The 26,111-nt window shown below is 31.5% G+C and overlaps 1 protein-coding gene across 2 annotated transcripts in view; it reads right to left on the bottom strand.

Moving 5' to 3' along the window:
* The window catches only part of NO66 (Bifunctional lysine-specific demethylase and histidyl-hydroxylase NO66), a 180,124-nt gene that overhangs the window by 73,476 nt on the left and 80,537 nt on the right, over nucleotides 1–26,111 (bottom strand). For both annotated transcript variants that reach the window (XM_085822128.1, XM_085822134.1), the window contains 6 exons: nucleotides 25,794–25,899; nucleotides 20,441–20,554; nucleotides 13,747–13,853; nucleotides 7,844–7,951; nucleotides 6,800–6,834; nucleotides 4,804–4,898 (listed from right to left, as the gene is read on the bottom strand). In XM_085822128.1, coding sequence (XP_085678254.1) covers nucleotides 4,804–4,898; nucleotides 6,800–6,834; nucleotides 7,844–7,951; nucleotides 13,747–13,853; nucleotides 20,441–20,554; nucleotides 25,794–25,899 — 565 coding nt within the window. The remainder of the gene's footprint in view (nucleotides 1–4,803; nucleotides 4,899–6,799; nucleotides 6,835–7,843; nucleotides 7,952–13,746; nucleotides 13,854–20,440; nucleotides 20,555–25,793; nucleotides 25,900–26,111) is intronic.

Here is a 26,111-nt window from a genome sequence, read left to right as displayed (position 1 = left end):
CGTTTGCAATAACAGCTCTTTTAGGTAGTTTCATTCCCCCCTTTCTTTACAAAAGGAACAGAAATTTATGGATTATTGTCTAAACTGCTAGAAGATTTTGTTTATGGAGGTAAAATTTAAAGTTGCAAAGAATTCCAAATCAGACCACGCAATGACACACAGAAGAGAATGGATACTTCCATTCTAGAAAATGTATCCCATTCTATTTTTTCACACATGCCTTTAAAAAAAGTCTGAGGTTTTCAGTAATGATTTTAATTTATCTTACCAAATTAAGTACCTTCATAAAGTGGTAACAAAAATTAATTCTTCTGTATTTTAAAATTATGTTACAGTCAAACGTCGTTAATACAGACTCGTCGGGACTTCGGCGATTCTGGATTATCGACTTTTCCGGATTATAGATCATCAGTTTAAGTCTGGTAAGATGGCATGCAGAAATTATAAAATTAAAAATATGAAACTGTAATTTATGAAATAAAGAACAATTATGATCTAAAGCGTATCAAAATTTAAAAAAAAAAAAAAAAAAAAGCTTAAGACAGTCAAAAATCGTTAATGCGGACTCGTCGGTACTTCGGCAATTCTGGATTATCGATTTTTCCGGATTATAGATCATCAGTTTAAATCTCGTAAGATGGCATGCAGAAATTACAAAATTAAAAATGTGAAACTGTAATTTATGAAATAAAGAACAATTATGATCTAAAGGGTATCACAATTTACAAAAAGAAAAAACTTAACATTTATTTGTTTACTTTATTAAACATTTCTTTCAATGTAAGTTGTTCAAGTTGCTTCGTGCTTATACCATCCGTTGCACATTAAATGCGCATGCGTAAAAGTTTTATGCACACGCATATTCGCAGCCGTAAAGGTCTTACGTGCACACGTAAACGCCTATGCACATGCGTCAACGTGACGCTTGCGCAGAATGTTTGTAGCTTTGCCGTCCGGATTATAGATCATTCCGGATTATGGGTGTCCGAATTAACGACTTTTGACTGTATTTATTTGTTTACTTTATTAAACATTTCTTTCAATGTAAGTTGTTTAAGTTGCTTCGTTTTATGTGATAATACTTTCTGTTTAATTCTATAAACAGACATAATTTCTTGTTCAGTTACAAAGTTCTGCTGTTCAAGTCCTATAATTGCTGTGTCGAGAATACCGACTAATTTGTCAATCGAATTTTTTTCGTTTTCAATAACCTCTGTGTCACTTTCTTCACTATCGGAAGTAAATTATAATGACGAGGAATTTGATTTAAATCATATCAAAGAGGAGTACATTGAGATGAAGTACTATATTTAGTAAGGAATTATAAGCCAAATAAAATAAAAACATCTGCCCTGAAGATAAGGATAGCATTGACAGATCAACTTCCAATTCATTGCGCACCGCTGTGTTCCTCCCATCCCCGCTGCGGAGCAGCGTGAAATTGATAAACAGATTTCGGAATGGTTAGAGAAACAAAGGATATGCCTTTATCCATTTTTTGCAGCAATTCGACTTTCTGTTTAATGGACTTCGAAACATACTTTCGCTTTGTAGATCCTTTACATATTAGTAAATATATGTCGGAAATTTTATTTGACATAATCGAAAGTTCAAGCTTACTTTTATAAAATTGCTCTAACAGTGTGCAAAAAATAATAAGCTGGATCCAATTCGAAGATTAAGGAACAACGCAATCTGCAACATTAACTGAATTAGATAATTTTAGCTTAGCTAATACCGTCCGTTATACATTAAATGCGCATGCGTAAATGTATTATGCGCATGCGCACATGCATATTCGCAGCCATAAAGGTCGTACGCGCATACGTAAATGCCTATGCGCCTGTGTCAACACGCCACATGCGCAGAAATTTTGTAGCTTTGAGGTCCGGATTATGGGTGTCCGAATTAACGACTTTTGACTGTACAAAATTTCCCAATATTTGCCATTTTATAGATATTTTTAGATTTTAGCTTTCTCCAACTCATTTTTTTTTGGTGCATCTGAAATTTTTTTTATACATTTTACGAACTTATTTTCTTATATTTACAAACATTCATGGCTTCGTAAAAAAAGGAAACATCATGCAAATGTGGCAGTAAACAGAAACATTATTTACTGTTACATTTCCTTTTAATGTTTAATTTGTTTTGCTGTATATTTCATTAAAATTACCAAAATTCTTTACATTTTTCCCTCATGGAAGGAATGATTAAAAAAAAATTAAAAATTAGCACTACATAAATGATTAAAAACTTAAACTCTATAGAAATTTATATAGCAGAAAAATAAAAACTTTAGTCTTAATAAATGTTAAAACTTTGCATGAAAATGTAATGTTTGAGAGCAAAAGCTGACAAGAATTTAAAATATGTAGTGCTTAGATCAAATGTGACTTGTACTACACATTGTTTGTGTATTTCATACTGAAAATTTTTTGTAGCAAAAAACCTGCAAATCAGAAGGGGGAAAACTGTGTGGTGTATATAGTTTTTGAAAGAATGGGAAGAAGTCACAAAATGCTTGCTCTCTTCAATACCTAGTAACATGAATTTGTGTTTTACAATGAAACATAATTTAACATTTAACAAACTTTTGAAGAAGCTTTCTTATTTCTTCTTAAGTCAGCCCTCTTTTCTGTTTCAGGATACTGCTATAAAATTAAGGAAAATAACCCCAAGAAATCCCCAAGAAGATATAGAATATTTATTTCAAAGAAATGCAAGGCTCTGTTAATGATTTGCAAATGAGGCTATCTTCAAATTCTGAAACTGCAAGAATGGAAAGGGAATGATAGGGAAAACCGGATCCTTAACACAACAACCTGTTAAGACTCCAGGGACATCAAACATGACAGTTCACCTGACCCTTTCAGCTTGGATAAGGGGAGGGGGGAAACATATGACCACTAAGGTGACATCTCCCTTCCTTCAAATTGAGAATACCAAGGCCATTCCTCCCTGAAAGCTTAAAGACTGAAAAACACTAAAAGTTAAATTACAATAATCAATGTTATTTTGGGGAATGTAGATATATTACATGCTTAGCCTAGATGACTGAGTATTATTTTTTCAAACTGTTACTGCAGAATGATAATAAAGACATTTATTAAAAAAAAAAAAAATGCAAGAGTTTTTTTTTTTTTTTTTTTTTTTGTTGTTGTTGTTGTATGAGAATGGGGATGGGAGGGCTGAACAAATTTAGAAATTTCAAGGGGGAGAAGGACTGATCACTTGTTTTTACTATACAAAGAGCATAAAAAAGTGGGGGTTAACTTTATAATACTTAACAAATTGGTTTCTGAATCTCACCAAAGCAATCAAGTTCAAAACAAATATTTTTGCATTTACCAAAAAAAAAAAAAAAAAATTTTGTGTGTGTGTGTGCACGCACATCATTTCAAAGCACAGATATATCCACACTACCAATGATGTTAATAAGCACAAGAGTTCAGTATGATTTTTTTTAACAATGCACAATAATATGATTTAAAAGGCAACAACTTTAAAAATTCATCAGTGCCTTTTAAGAAAGTGAATATAGTTAGTATAGTTAGTTAGTGCCTTTTAAGAAAGTGAATATAGTTTAAAATGATAAAAATTCAATTTTAAAGAACAAATACATTAAAAATGTTACATAAACATACATTAAAAAAAGTTACTTATTAATGTGTCAAAGATTAAAAAGTTTTACTTACCACATTTTTTAACTGGAGATGACAACTGAAAAACAAGCTTCCTAAACAAGTAGGCAGAATTTTCTTTCATTCAACATACACAGATTTCTTGTTCTTTGCAAGAACACGCGATTCACTCTCTCTGGATTATGGAAGTTACTGGAAACCAAAAATGCTGGAAACTTGGCTTTGCCTCTCTGAAAGACAATCTGATTGGTGCTGCAAAAACTGGCTCTATGCCAGCTGCCAGAATGACACTCATGATACATAATTTGCCAAGAAAGTCACCCACTCCTCATGTTGGTGCAAAAATCACTTTTTTGGGAATTGCTGTATGGAATTTCTCGACTTTCCCAGATTTTGGCTAAAATTTTTAAATAACTTTTTTGGTTAATTTTTGAATAACTCAACTTTTTCCGTTTTCCAAGTAGTGTGGCAACCCAGATATATTATAAAGAAAACTGTAAAGGGTTCGATGAAGAAAATCATTCTTCTAAAATGAGTCAATGTAAGAAATGGGAAGGAAATACCAGAATTAAATCATCAAAAAAGCTTGTCACTGTCAGATCAAAACAGCTCTAAACACACACACACACATATATATATATATATATTATACACACAGATGTCCACCACTTTATATTGTGGATATAATTAATGACTTGCTTAAAGATAATTACAGCATATTCTACATTGGTTAACCTTCGGCAGTTTTTTTTTTTTTTTTTTTTTTTTTTGGCTCTATAGTACAATCAAAATGCTTAAAAACACACAAAATGAGCAGCAGCAAAAATAATAAAAATATATTCTTCTTTACATACAGGTGACTTGAACAAATGTGATGGCAGTAAATTTATTTATTCATAGGAAAAATTTAATAAAATTTTTAAAGAAATCATATTTCAGACTTATTCATGTAACAATTATAGGAAGTCAGATAAAATCTTTAGAAAACTCATGTTAAATATTTATCTAATATGAATGAAATTTTTTGGGGGTAAAAAATGATATTACCACACCGTGTCAGCGTTTATGATTTAAGACACAGTGCAAAAGAAAACACTTAATTTTGTACAAAATGTGTAACAATGCACATTACTTTCAAAATAAGAATTGAAATATTTACTTGATGTATGAAACCACGTGGGAAATACAGCAAATCACCAGGAAGTAATTCACATTCCATGATAGGAGTACCAATTTCATCTTGTGTAAAATTGACTGGAACAAAAAAGCAAATTACATGCAGGAAAAAAAAATTATGAATATTTTTAATATAAAAAGCTGATGTGGGAACTACATGACTTCCTTGTACAGTCAAATTAGGCCCTACAAGGAACATATGGCCTTGTACAAGGCACTTCCGTTTTTTCTGCACTTCAGTTTTCATTAAAAATCCTAAAGTAAAAAAAAAAAAAAAAAAAAAAAAAAAAACCACTACCAAGTCCAGTAAAAAAAAAATTAAAATTAGAGTTTATACATAAAAACAAGCACTTCAACCAATCTACAGGAAGACAAAATTTTCAGTTCACAAAACTGAAAGCTAACTTTTGGTCCCTCTAGGCAAAAAGACACAAATTGGTGCACAAACTGACTTAATTCAGTATTCTATTAAGAGTTTCAAATGTAAACAAAATGGCAGCCTCATTAGACCTGGCAATATTTAGCTTTTAAATTCTTGATAATTCTACAAGTATTGCATGCAGATTAATTAAAGACAGGAACATAAGAACAACATAATTCAATGTAAGAGCTCATTTCTTGTATATCATGTTGTAAGTCCATTACTTCTGAGTCAATTCCTATTAGAACTGTTAAAAAAGCTTAAGCAGAAGTACAGATATTGGCACAGACTTTGTTGCCAGGCTTTTGATGACAACTGTTTTGCCAAATTGGAAATTATTTGGAAATTTCCAGAAAATGCATTTTCAGAACCCTAATAATGATTTTTTCTTCCAAGGAACGTACAACATTACAAGCTTCCAGAAATGTTCACCTCTTTTTCAACCAATCCTATAAATAAGATGCAGTGAGCAGCTGTGAGTTAGTTTGGTTTCAGAGTTTCACTAAGATATTGAGCTTCTGTATAGTAATTATTGTTTCAGACTTAATGAGCAATTTTGCAGAACTAGAATACTTCCTGTATTTTAAGAATTTTGCTTTAGCTCTTTTTTTCTTGGGCTATTTATAGCTAAGACACAATAACACGCCGGACAAATACTAATTCAGAAGACAAACAACAAAAAATCAGCATTATATTTTCAAAATTTTCACAGGACTAGTTTCGATGGTATTACCGAACCACCATCCTCAGCTGCAAAATCGGGGGGGGGGGGGATTTTTTCCTCTAACTTCTGAATTACTATTTATAGCTGTTTATCTTGTTACAAAAGCTGTTGTTTTGGTCAATAAAGTTCCAAATGTTCCTTTGCTGAAGCTTAGCTATTTAATGAGATCTTTATGAAATAAAAGCATGCAATATATATATATATACATATATATGCACACACACAAGTAATTTCAAAATTAATTTACTAACAGCACTTAGTGTCTGGTTTGTGTTTATCAATAAAAAGTACAAATTGTAGAACAACAAAGATTTAATTTGCTTTTACAAAGAAACAAGCCTAATTTTCATATTTCACATGCTGAAATCCAATTTTGTGCTCAGTTCCAGAAATTAACCTAGACACTGGTTGGAAATTAAATAGTAAGTAAATTTTTTCAGATTATTCTTTAATTTAGGACATGCAGTGAATATTTGCAAATTTTGGAAAAAAAAAAAAAAAAATTATACCCTCATGGCATAAAATAACTATAAAAGATAAATACATTTTTTAAAAGGATTCATTTTCAAAAATTTTCTTTTATTATTATTACTAATGTTTAACTTCATGTATGCAAATACTCATAAAAATCTGATATAATGTTATGCAAATACTCATAAAAATCTGATATAATTAATCTTTTAAAAACACATTAACATTTTTTATGATAAATTCACATTAATTTCAACTGTAAAATTAATTATATAATCAAGTATCCTGAACATGTGCTCTGTTTAAATGCTAAAGTTGGCATATGCATCTCTTAAATTTACAGTTAGTACGAAAATTGCTTACCACTTGAGGTTCGTGGGAGAACTTCTTTATTAGTTCTAAAAAATAAATGCTTTTTTTTAAAAAAAATACAATATTATACACATGTTAATTTTACAAATTAATACATTGATTAAATATGAACAAAATTACTCTTACAGTACTATACAATTATGAAATATTATGCTAAAAGAATAAGCAATAGATGCAGAGGTAGCTGCCTTATTACATCAGCATTTCATAAACTCTGAGTCACAACTTCAAAGGGGATCGCAAAGCAAAATGCTGGGATCAAGAAAATTTAACTAATTAATTAATGATTTTAAAGAAACTATATTAACCATACTTTTAAAGAAATTACATTAATTGAGACTAATCATCTGTAATATAAAGCTCAAAAAGAATTCATTGAGCTATCGAGTGACTCAAAAATTTGAGTTTATAAAAATTCTTGATCGAATTCTGGACCGGAGCTAGAACCGAAGTGCCAATAATTTCTGAAATGTCATTAAATATTATTTTGTCACTCAGCACACATACTTATGTGAAACATCTTTTTCAGCTTTAGCATTCAAATATCATTAAATCCAATAACATTAAATCCAAATATCATTCAACACAGAAAAACTCTGCAGATGCTTTATGTCCAGCAACGTTAAATATTGCATTAAGATTTAATTTGTTATGCAGCCAAAAACAAGCACCTCACTCTCATTAAAACAAGATTTAATTTAATTCTTTTTGAATACTTGAAACAATTCTAAAACTATATTTTTTATGCATATATTGTAAACCAAGAAATAAATTATGCATGGGAAAATAGTTACATTATATCTTAGTACTATATTAAATGTCTGGGGCCACGAAAAAATCTCAATGATAAAAAGGGCTCTTGAATGAAAATGTTTAAGAAGTACTTTATCACATAACTCTTTCACTTAAGAAAAATCAACTATGGAACTGTACATAATTTGCTTAGTCATCGAGTCAATTAGATGATTTTTTTTTTTTTTTTTTTTTTTTTTTTAATTATTTTTTTAATGAAATTTTTAGGTCATTCTTTCTTACCTAGGAGGATAGATTTTCCATAATTTTCTTCCTTCCAGCTGTAGAATAAAAGCATCAATGTCATCATAATGAGGTGCAAAACCTTGTGATCCAGGTGGTGTCAGGTATCTATTTTTGAAATTTTAAAATAACAAAATATAATTGTAAACAAAATATACAAAATACTCCCTCCCCCCAAGGAAGAAGGAATAGCTGCCAACTCTGGCAGCATAATAAAAATTAAACTCCACTCCAATGATATGATGTCACTATGTTTTAAGAACATTTATTTACCAAACAATGAATGTGAAGCTATTAGTTTCTTATGAGAGTTTAATATACTGCTGAGTAACTGTCAGTGTTTCAATTTGCACATTCTGGAGTTCACATGCAAAATATCGAGCAGGTATGGGGTTCTTCAAAATGGCAAAACATATTTTGTATATAAAACAAGCAAGGGCATCATTTGAAGTCATATTTCATGTGGTGGCAGAAAGTTGTAACTCCAGTAAAAAATCCTTGAAGCTGTTTTAGAAATGAGTGCCAACTATTTTCCACCCAAAATAAAGAAAAGTAATTCTATCAGCTTAAGATATCATTTTCAGAAAAACAGGCACATAAAATGCCTCGAATATTCTACATCCAATACTTTGTAGAGGTGATAAAAAAACAAGTTAACAAAATTATCAGTGATTTTAGCAGGCAATTTTTTGGGCTGTAACATAAATCTCTTACTTTGAACCCAAAGAAAATACATATTCTACTCACAACCACGTCAATAGTATCAGTTTGTTTTGTCATTTATTTATTTTTATATAATGACAAAATTCAACAAAAACTTTCAGTATCAAAAGAATAACTATGTCATGTTAAAGACTTTTTTTCAGACTTTACTACTTGTTCTTGTCAAAACTCTGAGACGAGGTATTGATCACTACTTCTAATATCAGTGGTATTGGCAGGCTAAAGAATTAAAGATGTTCATGCTGTATAGTGCAACTATAACCTATTTATTCAGACTCACACAATTATAGCTTATTTATTTTATTTCCATATGCTTTCTGATAACATAAAAATTTTCAGATAATGATTATACAACTGTAGTGTATCCAGCAGTGACTATGAAGTGAACTTTTTATAGTACAAATAATGAATCTGATGACAGTAGTGATGAGTTGTTGAGTACCTGGATGCCATGTAATTTTGACTTCTGCTCTCCTATATTTTAGATTTATAGAAAGATATCAAGTAAATGAAAGTTTTGATAAAAGTTTGAGCATTTGGCGATATTTTTAATATTTTGGAAACAATTTAAAAATCTTATCATCTTTAAAAGTAACTTACATGCTAAATAAATCAGAATGTTTGCTGTTCCACTTTTCTAAAAAGAGAAAAGTAGCTCCAAATTCAAATTCAAAATCAAAACTTTGATTACTTTTCGATTTCATGAAAAGAAACAAAAGCTATTGCATATTGCATTCATTTAAACATAGGTTACAGATGCTCAGGAAGTATTGGTGTGGAATAATGTAGATCAGCAGAGCCAGGTGAGGGCAAGACAGTTGGTAGATACTGTTTGGTTCCAACAGGATGATATAATGGCTGTACTCTGACAGACATTTCCAAATAATTTTATTTCTTGCTTTGGAGATTTGATTTAGTCCTTCATATAATTTACAGAAAACTGACAAACTGAAGACAGTCATCTGCCATGAAGTATGTGCTACTCCACAGGACATATTGAGATGGGTCATAAAAGCTTCCTGGCATTGGCTTGAATACTGGATCCAGACAGAAGGAGAACATAATTTCCAAAGTTCACTGATGTTTGTATTGTATCTGATTTAAAATCTGTCATGCTTCACTTAATGTTAAGCCAAAGCATATGAATAGATGAAGGAGGAAAGGTACCGTACACATAATGTAACCCAAACTTGCTCATCTTTGGCGACTTTCTAATCGATGCCAGTACACAATCAAATAAACGCACAAGATACTGGTGAAATTCATTCTACTTTAAACGGTAGGAAAGTACAAAGCATAAATCTACCTACTTGAGAATTAGTTTTTGCTGTTATTTATATCTTGAAATTTCTTACTCTGCAGTATGCTTTGAATAGATTTACAGTTTAAAGGAAAATTTTTTGTTTCAAGATTAATCCTTTTTATACTCAAATATTTGATAAATATGTCATATGTAAATATTTTATTACTTCTAATGTTTATACTATATTAAATTATGCTTTAATTTTAAATATCTGTGTTATTCTACTTGCATAAATAAATTCATAACTGTAACATTTATCATTATCAAAAAAATAAAAACCAGTGCGCAGTCAGCCTTTGCACTGGTCACCCTTCCAAATACAAAAGAACATTTATGTACAAAAGGAAAGGTTCCATAGACATAATGTAAACCAGTTTGCTATACCCCGTGGGAGAAAAAAGCGGAAAGAAAAATCTGCCAAGGGATTTGGCGAAGGAACCTGGCAGTGCGAATTTTCCCCTCCGCGATGTGTACAGGAAATTGAAGACCACGTATTAAGAAGAAATGTTCTTTGAAGGAAAAAAAAAAAAAAGAAAAGTTTCTTCTTTTGTGATAATTTAAACTCGGATTTTCGTACTTTTTTTTTTTTGCTAAAAATAATTAATCCATTAATTAATTTACTTGCATGAAACAATATTTCCTTTTTCTTTAAAGTTTAAAGAAGTTTAAAACGATATTCATTTTATGAACTCTTGATTAACATGACCTTTGAACTTCGACGCAGGCTTCGAGCTTTGATGACAGATATTTCGCGTATGCGCAGCTGTTTCCCTCTACGTTGGGACGAAGCCACTCCTGTTGCAGAGAAGTTTTCCTCTTAACAATACATATTCTTTGCAAATACCTTGCAAATTCTTGTAAATACCACATCTTTGACTGCTTGATTTCAGATGAACGGTGCAGAAGCCAGTTTTTACATCCCAGCTAGCAGAGCATTGGGAAATAAAACAAACTATGCCACAAGTGGGAATTACATCACTTTGTTGTTGCAAGCTGTTATTAATAACAAATATTAATTAGGATAATTTAGTGTACCCTCATTCTGCAGGAGAATTCAATAAAATTTTTATGGAGGTTAGAGATTTTAAGTGTTTTGGAATAAGATTTAGGTCGTAAGATACGAGTAAATTTGGAATTGCTTCGTTTAGAAGATGTTACATTGTTCTTGTCAGAAGAAGGCTTTTAGGATCGTCCCTTTTGGGGCTAGCATTATTATTATGTTGAAAATTGATGGATTTAATGAAGTTTCGTTTTTAGAAATTCTGAGCAGCTATCAGTTCTTAAAAGTAATGCATTGTATAAGATTTGCATTATATAAGAAAACTTCACACTGAGATACTTTTAAACGTTTCTCATTTCTTTAATAGTCTAAATAATAATTTTAAAATAAAATGTTCTAATGACCATTCAATTGTTCATTATGCATGATTTTTCATTACCTGTTCATGTCAAGAAATGGATTTTTAACAAAATTAAAGCAGACAACTCAAAGATATTTTCAACATTAAAGAAATAAGAATTAAAAATTTTTGGCAAAGAATTCACATTTTTAAATCATTCAGATTCTTATTTGTTGGACTGCATTTGTAAATGAATTTCAAGCCCTCTCTTTACACTCGTAAAGTATTCCATAATACTTCTAAGAACTTTTAAATTAAAATTCAACATGCTTTCAAATTAACTGTATGCCAATGAGCAACATTCAGGTACTAACACCTACCATGCACATTGTCTTTCATATAAAATACACACAGTGAATTCCTTCTTACAGATGAATACCTCTATAAATAACAAGTACAGTACAAAGACCGAAATCCAAACTCGTCGGGACTTTGGCGTTTCTAGAGATTTGGGATTTTTCCTGCTTTTAGATCATCAGTTTAAATCTGGTAAGATGGCATGCAGAAATTATACAATTAAAAATATGAAATCGTCATTTATGAAATAAAGAGCAATTATAATCTGTAAAGAGTACCAAAATTTACAAAAGAAAAAAACAAAGCTTAATACTTATTTGTTTACTTTATTAAACATTTCTTTCAATGTAAGTTGCTTCGTTTTTTGTGTTAACACTTTCTCTTTAATTCTATAAACAGACATAATTTCTTGTTCAGTTACAAAGTTCCACTGTTCAAGTCCTGTAAATGCTGTGTCAAGAATACCGACTTAACTTGTCAATCGATATTTTTTTGTTTTCAATAATCTACTCGTCACTTTCTTCACTATCAGTAGCGGTATTTTCTGGATCTAGAACCACACTACAGATTTCGCCGTCCGTTAATTGATTGATGATTGGCGCATTGTCATCGCAATGAAAAACTTCCGTTATATCATCTTCATTTATTACCGCTTCTCCACATTTCTTTACAAAATCCAATAACTGGAAAATTTCACCTTTAGTTCGCGGTATCCGAAAACCTTCAAATTCGCGGCTATCATCTTCACGCCCTCACCATAAAATACGGTAGCTGGCCATAAATTATGGCAAGTATTTTTTAATGTTTCTGGAGACACATCCTCCCACGATCTTGCGATGCTCCACACAGCAGATTTTATGCTAAAAAATTTCAAAAAGTCTTGAATAGTCTTGGCATTGTTCAAGAAATTTAACATAGATTTTAAAAATGCTACTTTATATTTGCATTTCAGCACGTGCACTATTCCCATAACCATAGGCTGAATGATAGACGCACAATTTGGAGGGTAGAATAATACGGATACATTATCTTTCACTAAAACTTTAAGTAAGTATGAGTCTAACAGTTGTCTACAATCAGGACTATTTTTGAATCATCAGGTAAACCAACTGAATTCAAATGTTGCCAAGTCTCGGGCATAAAATGATTTTCAAACCAATCATTCATTAACGCTTGTGTCATCTATGCTCTTTTATTTGCACAATATATAACGGGGAAAATCGTTACTCCTCTAAATGCTTGAGGTCTTGCCTGATTTTTGATTATGAAAAGTTTGCACATGTGCGTTCCTGCTGCATTTGCGCACACTAAAATTGTTAGTCCTTGTTCTGGAATTTTTGACACCAGTTGGAGCTTTTTCTGTAGAGACTGCCAAGGTATTTTGCAGTACATATTGCTAAAAAAGACCAGTTTCATCAGCATTGTAAATTTGTTCTGGAGATAATTGCTCACTAGTAATGAGTTCAATGAATTCATCTAAAAATTGTTCAGCAGCTTCAGTATCGGCTGAAGCATTTTCACCTGAAATTTTTAAGTATCTTATACTTATAGCATGGCGATTTTTTAATTTGGTTAACCAACCTGTCGAATATGTGCACTCAGTGTTTAAGTTCATTTCTTCATGAAATATTTTGGCTTGAGCAATTAGCATTGGACCTGTCAATGGCACGCTCTCGCTGCTACGCTGTCTGACCCATTCAATCATCACTTTGTCATGATTGTCACTTTTAGCAACGAACACTTTTTCTGTTATTCATTGCGAATGGGGTGTCGGAAACCATAAAATATCAAACTATTACTAAATTAAAAACAGGAAAAAATTTTTTTCCAGACTTTTTTTAATAAAGCAGATGCATTAAATACATTTAGCTCGTATGCATTAAACAATATGATTCACATCTTATGGTGCAAACAATTTTTGAATATGAAAGCGAGTTAAACTTAATCACAAATATACAGCTGATTTTTCAGCTGAAAATTCAAACTGCAATTACAATATTAAAATTATGCAAAATTTAAACTAGCCTAGCTGAAAAATATTATTATTATATACGAGTGAATTTCACGTTCAATTTAGCATTGTTTTCAAGTCCACTTTAAAAGAACACAAAACAAACAGGTCTATTAATTGTCAACAAATAAATTTACTTAGTAGCCCATTAAAAATTAGTTACACTTACAAATTTGCACCAACGTAACTGCCAAAATATTCTTGGAGATTAGAACAAAGTTTCCATAGATTGTCATGATATGACTGAGGATTTTGCATTCTGACAGAACATCCTTCCTAAAAAAAAAAAAAAAAAATTCACATTACATTTTAATATATTTACTTTAAGCTACAATACATGCTTCACTTAGCATGTCATTTATTTAAACGTAATAACTGTAAGTATTTCCTTGATTTTTTTAAAATTATGCAAAAACACAAGAAATTACATTGAACATAAGTACATTAAAGCTAAAAATTAATCTAATATAAAGCATTCTGGAGTAATTAACATTTGCGTTAAATCTAAAAAGGAAGACCTTTAGGTACTTTTTATTAACTTTTAATATCATGAAAATGGTTTCTGAAAAGGAAAATGAAATGAACACAGCAAGAGAAAAAGTGGTAGCTAAGCCAATTATAATATAATAAACTAAATGTTATGTTTCATTTAATGATACAGATTAAATACATATTATACTTTCAATGTGTCAGAATCAAACTGATATCTAAATGTATTTTTATGAGAATAATTATTTTGAATATTACTGATTTTAACCCAAATACAGAACAAGTAAGAAGTTAATACAGAAGCCAGCATGGCGAAAAAACTAACCAAAATATAAGAGAGCTGGTTACATAAATCTAATACAAACAATAATTGACAGATAAGCTAAAAATATATCATTTTTGGAAAAAGCAACTAGAAATCTTTGATTAAAAATACACATTTGCCAATTCAGATTAAAACAATAATAATAAAATTATATTGTTGCACCTGTGCACGCATTTCATTACTAGCATCTACGCATGCGCCTTGAGCTCTTGGAGTTTGTGACATGAGATTGTGAGCTAAGAGCGTGTAAGAGAATTCGTGTCTTCAAGTGGTCATAAACGATGTAAATTAATGAGAATAAAAGTGTGATATAATACAGTACATTGCTCCCGAGTTTATCATAGTGTAGTGCCTGTGTAAAAAAACATGGTCCGTCCTTGAGCCAAAGATCTATGGATTATGAGTTATTCACAAGTAACGAGTAAGTCAGCAGTTTTGATTTAAAAATAAAGTGACATTTTATTAGAGATACTGTTTTGATATAAGAGTTTTCAGAAAATTTACAGTATTTATATACTGTGTTTAAGTATTTGATAACAATTACTTATTATCTCATGTTATTTTATTAAGAGTATAATGTTTAAATGTGCAAAATTTTAAAGAAGATTTAACTTTAAAAAACTTTAAAGAAGATTTAACTTTAAAAAACTTTAAAGAAGATTTAAGGCTCATAGCCTTTGAAATAGGAGTTGAGCTAACAGATAAAATGATAGTTTTAGAATTAAACACAGCCATCAAAAACAGTGATCCGTATAAATCTGATCCAGATTCTGTGAATGAAATTGCAAACATGATTATTGAGAGGAGAAAATCTAAGGAATCCAAACAGTTAGAGCTTTAGAAAATTAAGTTAGAACGTTCTAAAGCAGAGTTAGAGTTGGTTAAAATATGCACGGAAATAAAACCAGATAAAAAAGATAATACTAAAAGTGAAAGTAATAACGAATCATTGGACACATTTATAAAAAGTGTTCGAACTTTAACTATGAAAATACCTACAGTACCAGAAGGTTGGGGTTTTTTCTTTTCCTTATTGGAAAGAGCATTTGTCTCTAAGGGAATACCGGAAAAATACAAAGCAGAAATCCTGTTGAATTTGTTAGGTGATAAGGCATCTAATATTATCACTTATATAGAGGAGAAAGATTTTATTAATTACACAAAAGTAAAAGAAATAGTATTATGAGAATTTCAACCAACACTGTATTTACGTTTGGAGCAATTCAGAAAAGCATCTAGACTACAAAACGAAACTCATGTTCAGTTTGCTTTGCGTTTAACTACTAGTTGGAACTATTATTTAAAATTAAGAGACATAAAGGATTTTGAGTCGTTAAATCAACTTATAATATCTGATAAAAATTATCAAACTCTTGATAAAGAAAGAGCAACTCATATTTGTGTGAGACAAGGAGACAAGTGGTTTAAACCCAGTGAAAACTCGGTAAAGAGGTAGATTTATTTTTCACATCTCACAGAAAGTCCCTTGCCACAAGTGTGGACAGATTTAAAAAATCTTGCAACATTTACAAAACGTCAAAAAATGTTTCAAAGGTATTCCTTGCCGATGTAAAATGCTTAAAGTGCGTTCTTAGTCAGGAAAAGCATTTTTTGGCAAAATACCCAAATTTCTTGAAACAACTGGTGAATGATCGAGTTGAAATAATCAAAAGTAATAAATTGTGCTTTAATTGCATAGCATTAAATTATTCCGTTAAAAACTGCAAATCAAAGTTTTCATGTTCTGTTTGTGGGAAAAGACACCATGTGACACTGCATTTTCCAGTATAAAATAAATCATGGATAGAGAAGGAAAAAAATAAAAATGAAACAGCGAGTATATTTCAGTGTGCTTCCCCCCCCCCAGTGCCAGACTTTCTGTTTAACAACCGTAATGCTCTGCTTACAGCAACTAGTGTAAATAAAAATTTGCTTTATTAATGATGATATGAGTAAGCTACATTCAGTTAAAACATTACTTGATGGGGGTAGTACTTTATCGTTTATAAGAAGACTGTGCAAATAAATTTTTATTGAACTCTAAGAAGGTAAACATCGCGATTTTCAGATTAAATGATTCCTTGTTTACAATTCGATCGAGAGTTTCGGCATGCATTAGCAATAAAGATAAAAGTTAAGCGAGACATTCAGATTTATTAGTAGTACCCAAAATTATGCAAGATTTGATTCCTTCTAGGAAAATTGATATTAAAATGCAGGATTTTTGTAACGTAAAATTAGCCGATGAGAACTTTAATGTTCCAGAATGCATAGAAATGCTTTTAGAAGCTAAGGTTTTCTTCGAAATATTCTGAACAAATTTGTTATGAAAACTTGAATCTTATTTTACAAAAAGCCTCTGATGACTTAGAACAAACAATGAGAAAATTTTGGGAAATAGAGAATGTTGAAACAGCCATTCCAAAAAAATAAGGAAACAACAATATGTGCAACCTCATAAGCGGAATGAAGAAGGGAGATACATTGTAACAATGCCACTAAAGGAAGATCCTATTTGCTTAGGAAATTCAAAAGATTTTGCCCTTGAGAGATTAAATTCCCTATGGAAAAGATTAGTTAAAGACCCTGAATATTTAAGTCTGTATTTAAGAGCTAACTGAGGTTAAAGAGAAAAATGAGCCTGGGGTAGTGTACTATATGCCACATCATGGAATATACCGTCCTCAAAAAACAACTAAATTGAGAATAGTGTTTAATGCATCATATTTAACATCAAATGGAATTTCACTAAATTCTTTACAGTGTAATGGAGGGGTTATTCAAGATGATCTCTTTTCAATCATGCTTAGATTTAGAAGATACCAATTCGCATTTACGGCAGATATTAAAAGAATGTATAGAATGATTGAAATTAACCCTGAACAGAGATGCTTGCAGCGAATCCTGTGGAAGAAAGAAAGTGATGCACCTGTGAAAATCTACGAACCAAATACCGTGACTTACAATACAGTTAGTGCACCATACTTACCTATGAGAACTCTTAAACAATTGTCGATTGCTAACGGTCCACAATTTCCATTAACTGTGCCAGTCTTACTTAAAAATTTTTATATGGATGATGTGCTTAGTGGAGCGGAATCTTTGAGTACAGCTAAGGAACTTAAATCTCAGTTAACTGCAATACTGAAGAGTGCAGGAATGACACTGCACAAGTGGTGCAGTAATCATGCTGAACTTGCGGAAGAAGATCACTCCTATTCCTTTCCTAATGAAGAAGAATCTACAACACTCGGAGTGTCCTGGAAGTCTAGGAAAGACTGTTTCTGTTTTAGAGTAAAACTTGATAATGACATAGTTGTTACTAAAAGACAGATATTGTCCACAATTGCAAGATGGTTTGACCCGATTGGTTTACTAGGGCCAATCATAAGTAAAGTCAAAATATTCCTCCAACAGTTGTGGTTGTTAAAGCTGAATTTGGATGAAACACTACCAAAAAAGGAAGCTGATGAATGGAAGAAGTTCTCTACTGAATTGGAAGTTTTAAGTAAAATAGAAATTGAAAGGTTTATTCCTATTGCAGAAGTAGACCATGTGGAACTTCATGGATTTGCAGATGCCTCTGAGGTAGCATACAGAGCAGCCATATATCGCAAGTACCGTTCAAAAGATAGAGAAGTGAAGACACGGCTAGTGAATAGTAAATCCAGAGTCTCACCTATAAAACGAGTTACAATCCCGAGACTGGAGCTTTGCAAGGTTAATTATTAGTGTAATATCTGCATTAGATATTCCTGTGAACAAAGTGTATCTGTGGAGTGACTCCATGATCGTGCTTTCGTGGATACAAAAGGAGCCTTACAATTGAAAACGTTTGTTGCAAATCGAGTGGCAACAATTCAAGAGTTGACTAATGGTCATCAATGGCGTCATGTGTCATCAAAGGAGAATCCGAGTGACCTTATATCCCGAGGTTTGGATCCCAGTAAACTTCTACAAAATGATATGTGGTGGAAAGGCCCTCTGTTCCTGAGATACGACGACTACCCAAATAGAGAGATTCCGGTGGAAGTCATTGTGAAGGGCTTTCCAGACGAACTTAAAATCCTTAGTGACTCTAATATTTTTCTTAATGTGAAAGCTAACCCTTTCATTGAGGATTTCTTAAATTTAAGTAACAATTACACTAAAATTATTCGTGTTTTAAGTTTTATTTTTAGGTTTGTAAATAACTGCAAGGAGAAGGACAAGGTTTCAGGTCCTCTTCAGAGCTCAAAATTAAAATTAGCTGAACTTAAACTGATTAAGCTAATTCAAGATAGTGAATTTAAAAAAGAAATTTCAAGCCTTGAAAAGGAGGGTAAGGTACCTCCAGATAGCAAGGTAAGAAGTGTTTTTCCATTTTTAGATCAATATGGAATTTTAAGAGTTGGAGGCAGATTAGCTAATTGTAAGTTGAATTTTGATAGAAAATTTCCTATAATCTTACCAAAGAATCATAAGTTGACTAATCTAATTATTGTGATGTTTCATAAGAAATACATGCATATTGGTCCACAAGGCTTACTGTTTATTGTTAGACAAGGGTTTTGGCCCTTAAACGGGCGCAACACTTGTAGAAAAATAGTACATGAGTGTGTCGTATGTTTCAAAGCAAAACCAGTGCCCTGTCAACAACTTATGGGTCAACTCCCTCAAGAAAGAGTCAGCCCGAATTTTCCATTCAATTGTGTTGGAGTTGATATTTTTGGTCCTTATTTTATAAAATACCCACATCAGAGAAAAGGTCGCCTTAACAAGGTGTATGTGTGCATTTTCGTTTGTTTTGTTACCAAAGCTTGTCATCTTGAGTTGGTAACAGACCTGTCTAGTCAAGCATTTATTGCAACCTTAAAGCGTTTTTTCAGCAGGAGAGGCAAGTGTGCACGCATATTTTCAGATAACGCAACCAATTTTGTTGGTAGTAATGCAGAATTAAAGAAATTGAATAGGCTAGTCAGCAAACCAGATGATGAATTAGGTAATTATTTATTGAGGGAGAGTATTGATTGGTCTTTCATTTCACCTAAAGCTCCCAATAATAGAAGTCTTTGGGAGGCAGGTGTCAAATCTGTTAAGTTTCATTTGAAAGGAGTAGTAGGCAATTTGAAACTAACCTATGAGGAGTTTCTTACAGTAATTGCTCAAATTGAAGGCATTTTGAATTCTAGTCCTTTGCATCCTTTATAATCTGAACCAGAGGATTTTGATATCTTGACACCAGGCCATTTCCTGATAGGAAGACCTATCACGGCTATTGCAGAACCTAATATTTTAAACATTAACGATAATAGATTAAAGAGCTGGCAAAAATTGACTATAATAGTGCAAACAATTTGGAAGTATTGGAGATATAACTATTTGAATGCAATGCAAGGAAGAACTAAATGGTTCTTTGAAAAAGACAATGTCAAGGTTGGAACTATGGTAATTTTAAAGACTGATAATGTTCCTGTATGTAACTAGCCTCTTGGCAGAATCATAGAGATATACTTAGGTAAAGACAATAAGGTTAGAGTAGTTTCAGTGAAAACAAAAAGAGGTATTTTTAAGAGATCAATTAATAAAATTTGTGTTTTACCTATGCCAAAGTAAACAAAAAGTATGTTTGTAATTAACTATTGTACTTTTTTTATTATAGTAGTTTGATGTTTACAATTATATACCTGTATTTTGTACTGTCACACTGTAAAATTTTTTATTGTAAGATTTAATTTTGAATGATTACATCATGTCAAGGCGGGCGGTATGTTGCGCCAGCGCATTTCATTACTAGCATCTACGCATGCGCCTTGAGCTCTTGGAGTTCATGACATGAGATTGTGAGCTAAGAGCGAGTGAGAGAATTCATGGCTTCGAGTGGTCATGAGCGATGTAAATTAATGAGAATAAAAGTGTCATATAATACAGTCAATTGTTCCCAAGTTTATTATAGTATAGTGCCTGTGTAAAACATATATAGCTTACAAATAATTTAAGCAATCACTAGGGACTGCTTACAAAAATCACAATAAAATCATGCTCTTGAAAACTTTCAAAAATGGCTTACCCGGTAAAATTTCCATACACTAGATGGATATGCTCGACCTTCAGGATTAAATGTTTTGCGCACACCATCAGTATAAATGACAACATCAATATGCTTTGAATACTCTAAGAAATTCTATAAAATTTACAAAATTAACTGTATGTTAAAAAAAAAAAAAAAAAAAAAAAAAAAAAAAACTTTTTTTTAGAGTTAAAAAATTAAACAAATTAAGGCAATTAAACAAATTGAAACAAAGATTGTTTTAAAGCTACTAACACATATAAAAAATGTTTAATTAAAACAAGCTCAGCATTTGAAACTATGAACTAGAACTATGTACTACTCATTAATACAGGCACATCAGATAATATGTTTAAAAAACTAACAAAGAAATTTAATAAAATGCACAACTCTTTTAATAATAATTTAACACTGTTATTAAACCACTTAGTAAACTTACGAATACAGGGAAAAGGGGGACTTAAAACCAGATTTTTTAAGGTCCAGGTTAAACAATATAATTATGTCTATGCAGCATGAAATATTGAGTTTAAAGGAAAAATTAATATTGATGTTAAATAACGGGAAATATTTATCCATATGTATGTATGATGTAATATTAGTGAAACGTTAAAAAACTTAAGATTATGGCAATTGAGTTAACATTCTTATTCAGAGATATTATGGTAAATGAATTGCATCTGATAACTGATCAACTACAGAAAGTTTCAATTTATCAATATTTTGTGCCTAGGTACAAAATATTATGGTTAAGCTGATAATATTTCATGTACTGACAAGACATGATGTTTACTTTTTGGGGGGACATATATATATATATATGTGTAAGAAAAAGTAAAAGATTAAATTGGCAGCGTAAATTAATTTCCCTTCTCTATTCTAAAAATAGTAACCCCTCTCTGCACTGTGTCATTCCAAGAAAAATCTATGTCATATGACTCTTATGTAATTCTGGTGATGTAAATGGAGTCAAAACTCTTAGCCAATAATAATTTTACAGCAATATTAACCATCCAATCAAAATGCTTTAAGAACCGAAACTAATTCAGTCTGTCTTGAGATCTCATCCTGAACATTACGCACTTGCTTTCCACGCTTTGGCATAGCTGTTTGTCTGCTGCAGCTTTCTTGCTACAAAAAGGTAAGCCTTTTGGAACAGTCACATTTAATGTGCTGACTTGTGTGTAGCCGCAACATGTTGCGGAAAATAAAACTGAAGATTTAATCTGCATTCGTCTCCAAATTTCCTATTCATTGCAGATCGTCGTTTCTGCATTCTAAGTTTGTTCCTTCTCCTACAACCCCTGCTCCTGAATTTATTACATATATATACATGTATATATATATATACATATATATATATATATATGCCTAGTTGAATAAACATCACACTGCTGGCTAATATGTTTAGCTCAAATTCAATTAAATTTGTGTAATAAATATTCAATAAATGTGGAAATAAGAAATAAATAAAGAAAAACTTCATATTTCTACCTATTATGATTAAACGTCATTTCTTTGCCAAAAAGAAAATTCTTATGACTTCTGAGAGTAAATAAATAACAATAATAATAATAATAAAAAAACTCGTTAATGTAGTTGTTGAAGGCAAAGCACATGAGGCTACGAAGATTTAACATGCATTGTATACAATCTGTTAAAAACATTCAAAGGGAAGCGAGCCAAAAATCATGTTAAAAAAACCTCACAAATAACATAATTGCTTCATATTAATTAAATTAAAATTCAGATGAAACCATACTCAACACAGTTATGTAGCAAGTAACTTCCATAAAATAAAACAATCTGATGTGTACACCACATGACTTCCCTTGTATGGAATATTAAACTATACACACTTTTTATTGCATTTCATTTAAACTTATTGGATTGAATTAAATCTACTTCGTTGATAGGGCATAAACCAAAATAAAATAAATACACTTCTTAAAATTCACTATATGTGTTTACCATAGTGACACTCTGGTGCTAAGTTCCCCTAACAGCATTACATTTCATTCATTTTATAACTCCGAATGCATAAAATTTATACCATCTGAAGAATTATCTAATAACTGTCACACGTTTTTAAACAGACACACATGCACAAGAGAAAAAAAAAAAAGAAAAAGGGTAAAAAAAAAAAAAAAAAACAGTTTTTTTCACAGACGATTCAATAATTTTCATTCAATAATTCAGTCTTCACTTCACTATACATAAAAACTCAAAATATGTATACTAAAAATTACGAAGCAAATCTTAAACACCTATTCCCTCAAATAAATTACAGAATAGATTAAACATGATTTGCAATCTCGGCAAACTTAATCTTTGTTAGGCAGGTCTCGTCACTCTGTGAAGTGCATCTTCGGTGGATTCCTTCCCATGTTGATATATGGGGGAATGAAATGGCAGACATTCTGGCGATGGAGGCTTCTGAAGAACCTTTGCCAATTATCAATTCACTGACATATCTTGAACTGCATTCCATTAGAAGACATGCCGACAGGCAAATTTGGCTCATTGCCCCGAGTCATCCCTGGTATCAAGCTGATTGTCCTGGAAGATCCTTTGCTATGGATTGCAAAAGATGTGTTCAGACAACACTTTCCTGATTCTTCAGTGGGCACTTGAGGGGACTTACTTTTGACAGTGGTGTCAAGATGCACCCAATTTGTTCTAAGTGTCAGAATGCACCCGCATCACTGGCACATATCCTTGAGTGCCTGGAGTTGTCTCTTGTGGACCTTTACAGTCTCCTAAGCTTGTTTTCGCTTTTCTAAAGGTGAATGGACTCGTGGACCTCGTCTAGTATATTCCTAAGCATGGAGATTAGTAACAACAACAACAAGCGTGATTTAGTTCGCAATAATAAAAAAAGGCATTTCCTTCATTGTTGCAAAGCTTAGTTTCTCTAGATTGGCAGCAAATCTACTATACTGCTGTTTCAAATGTAAAGAAACATGGCCACCAAGGCAAAAATAATTAGGCTTAGCAACACTTAAACAATTTTTAAATTGTTGATAATTCTACAAATAATGCATGCAGATTTACTAAAGCACACCTTAACCGGCATAAAAACTTTAATCAGAAAATAAGAACAATATAATTCAATCATTTACAAACATATAAGTATAAAGAAATAGAGATCACTGAGCTGAGTAACAGAGTGGATATATACACATATTTATATACTTTTAGTGCAACCAAAATATGAGGTGCACATCTACATGTTATAGCAGTCCTATATATAAAATTTCAACATTCTGAAGCTACTCATTTTTGAGTTAGTAAGATACGTACATACATACAGACGCCAGAAAATTCTCTTCAGAATTCATTTTAAATTAGTTTTATAATTTTTTTTTTGGGGGGAAGTCCTTTATTCTGTCCTTACGTACAGATGTCGTGCAAAAACATCGTTAAATTGCATTCATTCGATAGTGGTGAAAATGGATATTTTTGTTGAAATAAGATGTCTGAAACTTTTCGCGATCACAATACTGCCTTTTTACTTTGTACAAGGAAGTACGGTACTTACGTATTAACGCAACCAGGCCAAAATTCGCATAAATTGCCAAATTTGGCGACCCTACTTACGGCAACCCTACGTGTTGTATGTAGTTTTGTAAAAAGAGCATGTGGAGATTCACAAAATTTTCCTGCATTTTCGTGCAAATTTTTGTAATTTATGAGAAAATAGCAGTGTACATGGATAAAGACAAGAGTGTGCGCAATGCCATTTTTGTGCAATTCTGGGATTTTTTTTTAAGTAAAAATAAGTCAACGTGTACATGGTTATGGCGAATACGGTTTTCAATCAGTGCTAAAAGCAAGAGACAAAAGATTTCCGCCGAAAAAATAATTCTGCAACTTATTAAACCCTTCCGGTTTCGAATTTCAATAAGTTGCAGAATTATTTTTTCGGCGGAAATCTTTTGGCTCTTGCTTTTAGCACTGATTGAAAACCGTATTCGCCATAACCATGTACACGTCGACTTATTTTTACTTAAAAAAACATCCCAGAATTGCACAAAAATGGCATTGCGCACACTCTTGACTTTATCCATGTACACTGCTATTTTCTCATAAATTACAAAAATTTGCACGAAAATGCAGGAAAATTTTGTGAATCTCCACATGCTCTTTTTACAAAACTACGTATAACACGTAGGGTTGCCGTAAGTAGGGTCTAAAGATTTAAGTAGGGTTCAACTTATTCAAATTCGAAACCGGAAGGGTTCAATTGCTATTTTATATTTTAAAACAAAATAATATAAAAAACTGTATTAAAATTTATCTGTAATTAATAAATGTACATTTTCTTTCTATTCATACTTTTTTACTCAAAGTTACAAATAGCGCCAACCTGGTTGCGATAATACTTAAGTACCGAAGTACAAATGTTTCGGTAATTTTGGTACTTAACATTTATCGTATCGATTTCTATACTAACACCAATGAATGAGTTTTAGCACCAATTATGGGTAAATAGGATGTAACTACACACTCATAATACCTGCACTTTCATTTAATGTAACCCCAAATGATTTTAACAAAGCCATCTTTTCATTTTATGAATAAAAATATAAATTAATTGTTATTGTTGTGTTTTTTCCTTGTGTTTTGAAAAAATATTTTTTAAAATTTGGGACCTGCCTTCTCCAGAATGGCAAATAGTGGATTATTTTCAAAGTTATTGGATCCATATTATGGACAACTGAATATAGCCCATAAAATACAAATATATGGAAACCATTACCCATGGGGAGTTTGCACTTATAGCATTCTAAAGAGAGCTTCACAAAATAGTAGAAATCAAAGAAAGCTTTTCTGAGAAGGGGGGGGGAAAGCAAGGGTAAAAATATATTTACAGGTGGCCCTTTGGCAAAAATTGGCAGTACATGAACACCAAGTTTGCGCAAATCTTCAACTTGTTATTTTGGCTTTGAGTAGCGGCAATTTTTGGCGCAAAAATTCTTCAGAATTCCGTTTGTATGATCGGTGCAACTTCGGCATGGCATGAAGGCAACTTTCATGTCTGACAAGATAATACATAAGTATTCGAATTTCATTTTATGCTACATCAACAATTTAGTTTAACATTTAAAAAACTAATTTTTTGCATGATTTTAAAAATTAGCTATCATTTGCCTTTTTAAAATTCATAAAAATCCTACTGAACAGGAATTTTCTCCATGTTTATAAGAATAGTAAACTCTAAAGTTATGTTCTTTGAGTTGAAATTCATACAATAATTGTTTATCAGTCATGTGAGATATATTGAATACTTTTCTTTAAATACATTAAAAATGGTAGAAGGAAATAAATTTTTAAAAAACATTTTACTTACTTCTCTCATCATGTTATCAAAATGCTTACAACTCATTACTGTTTTAAAATAATCTGGACTTTCATTTCTTTTGGCAATGTGTACTGGCTTTCGCTCAAAAACCTGGCTGTGGAATGAAATATTTGAAAATATGAGTAAGCAGTTTTATATGCATATATATTTTATATAACAGTCAAATAAGATTAAAACGCTCAATAACAATAATCAATCAGGGATATTCACAGTATATGAAAGTGTGCCAACAGTATAATAAAGTTACGCTATGAACAATGTTATTGTGACCAATTGTTAATCAATCCACACATGTCCTTTATGTAA

Source organism: Stegodyphus dumicola, chromosome 1, assembly GCF_044657685.1.
Source record: "Stegodyphus dumicola isolate Sdum_Otavi_A_Nest chromosome 1, ASM4465768v1".
NCBI lineage: Eukaryota > Metazoa > Arthropoda > Arachnida > Araneae > Eresidae > Stegodyphus > Stegodyphus dumicola.
The sequence above is the reverse complement of the archived record's forward strand: the minus strand, read 5'-3'. Positions and strand labels throughout refer to the sequence as shown.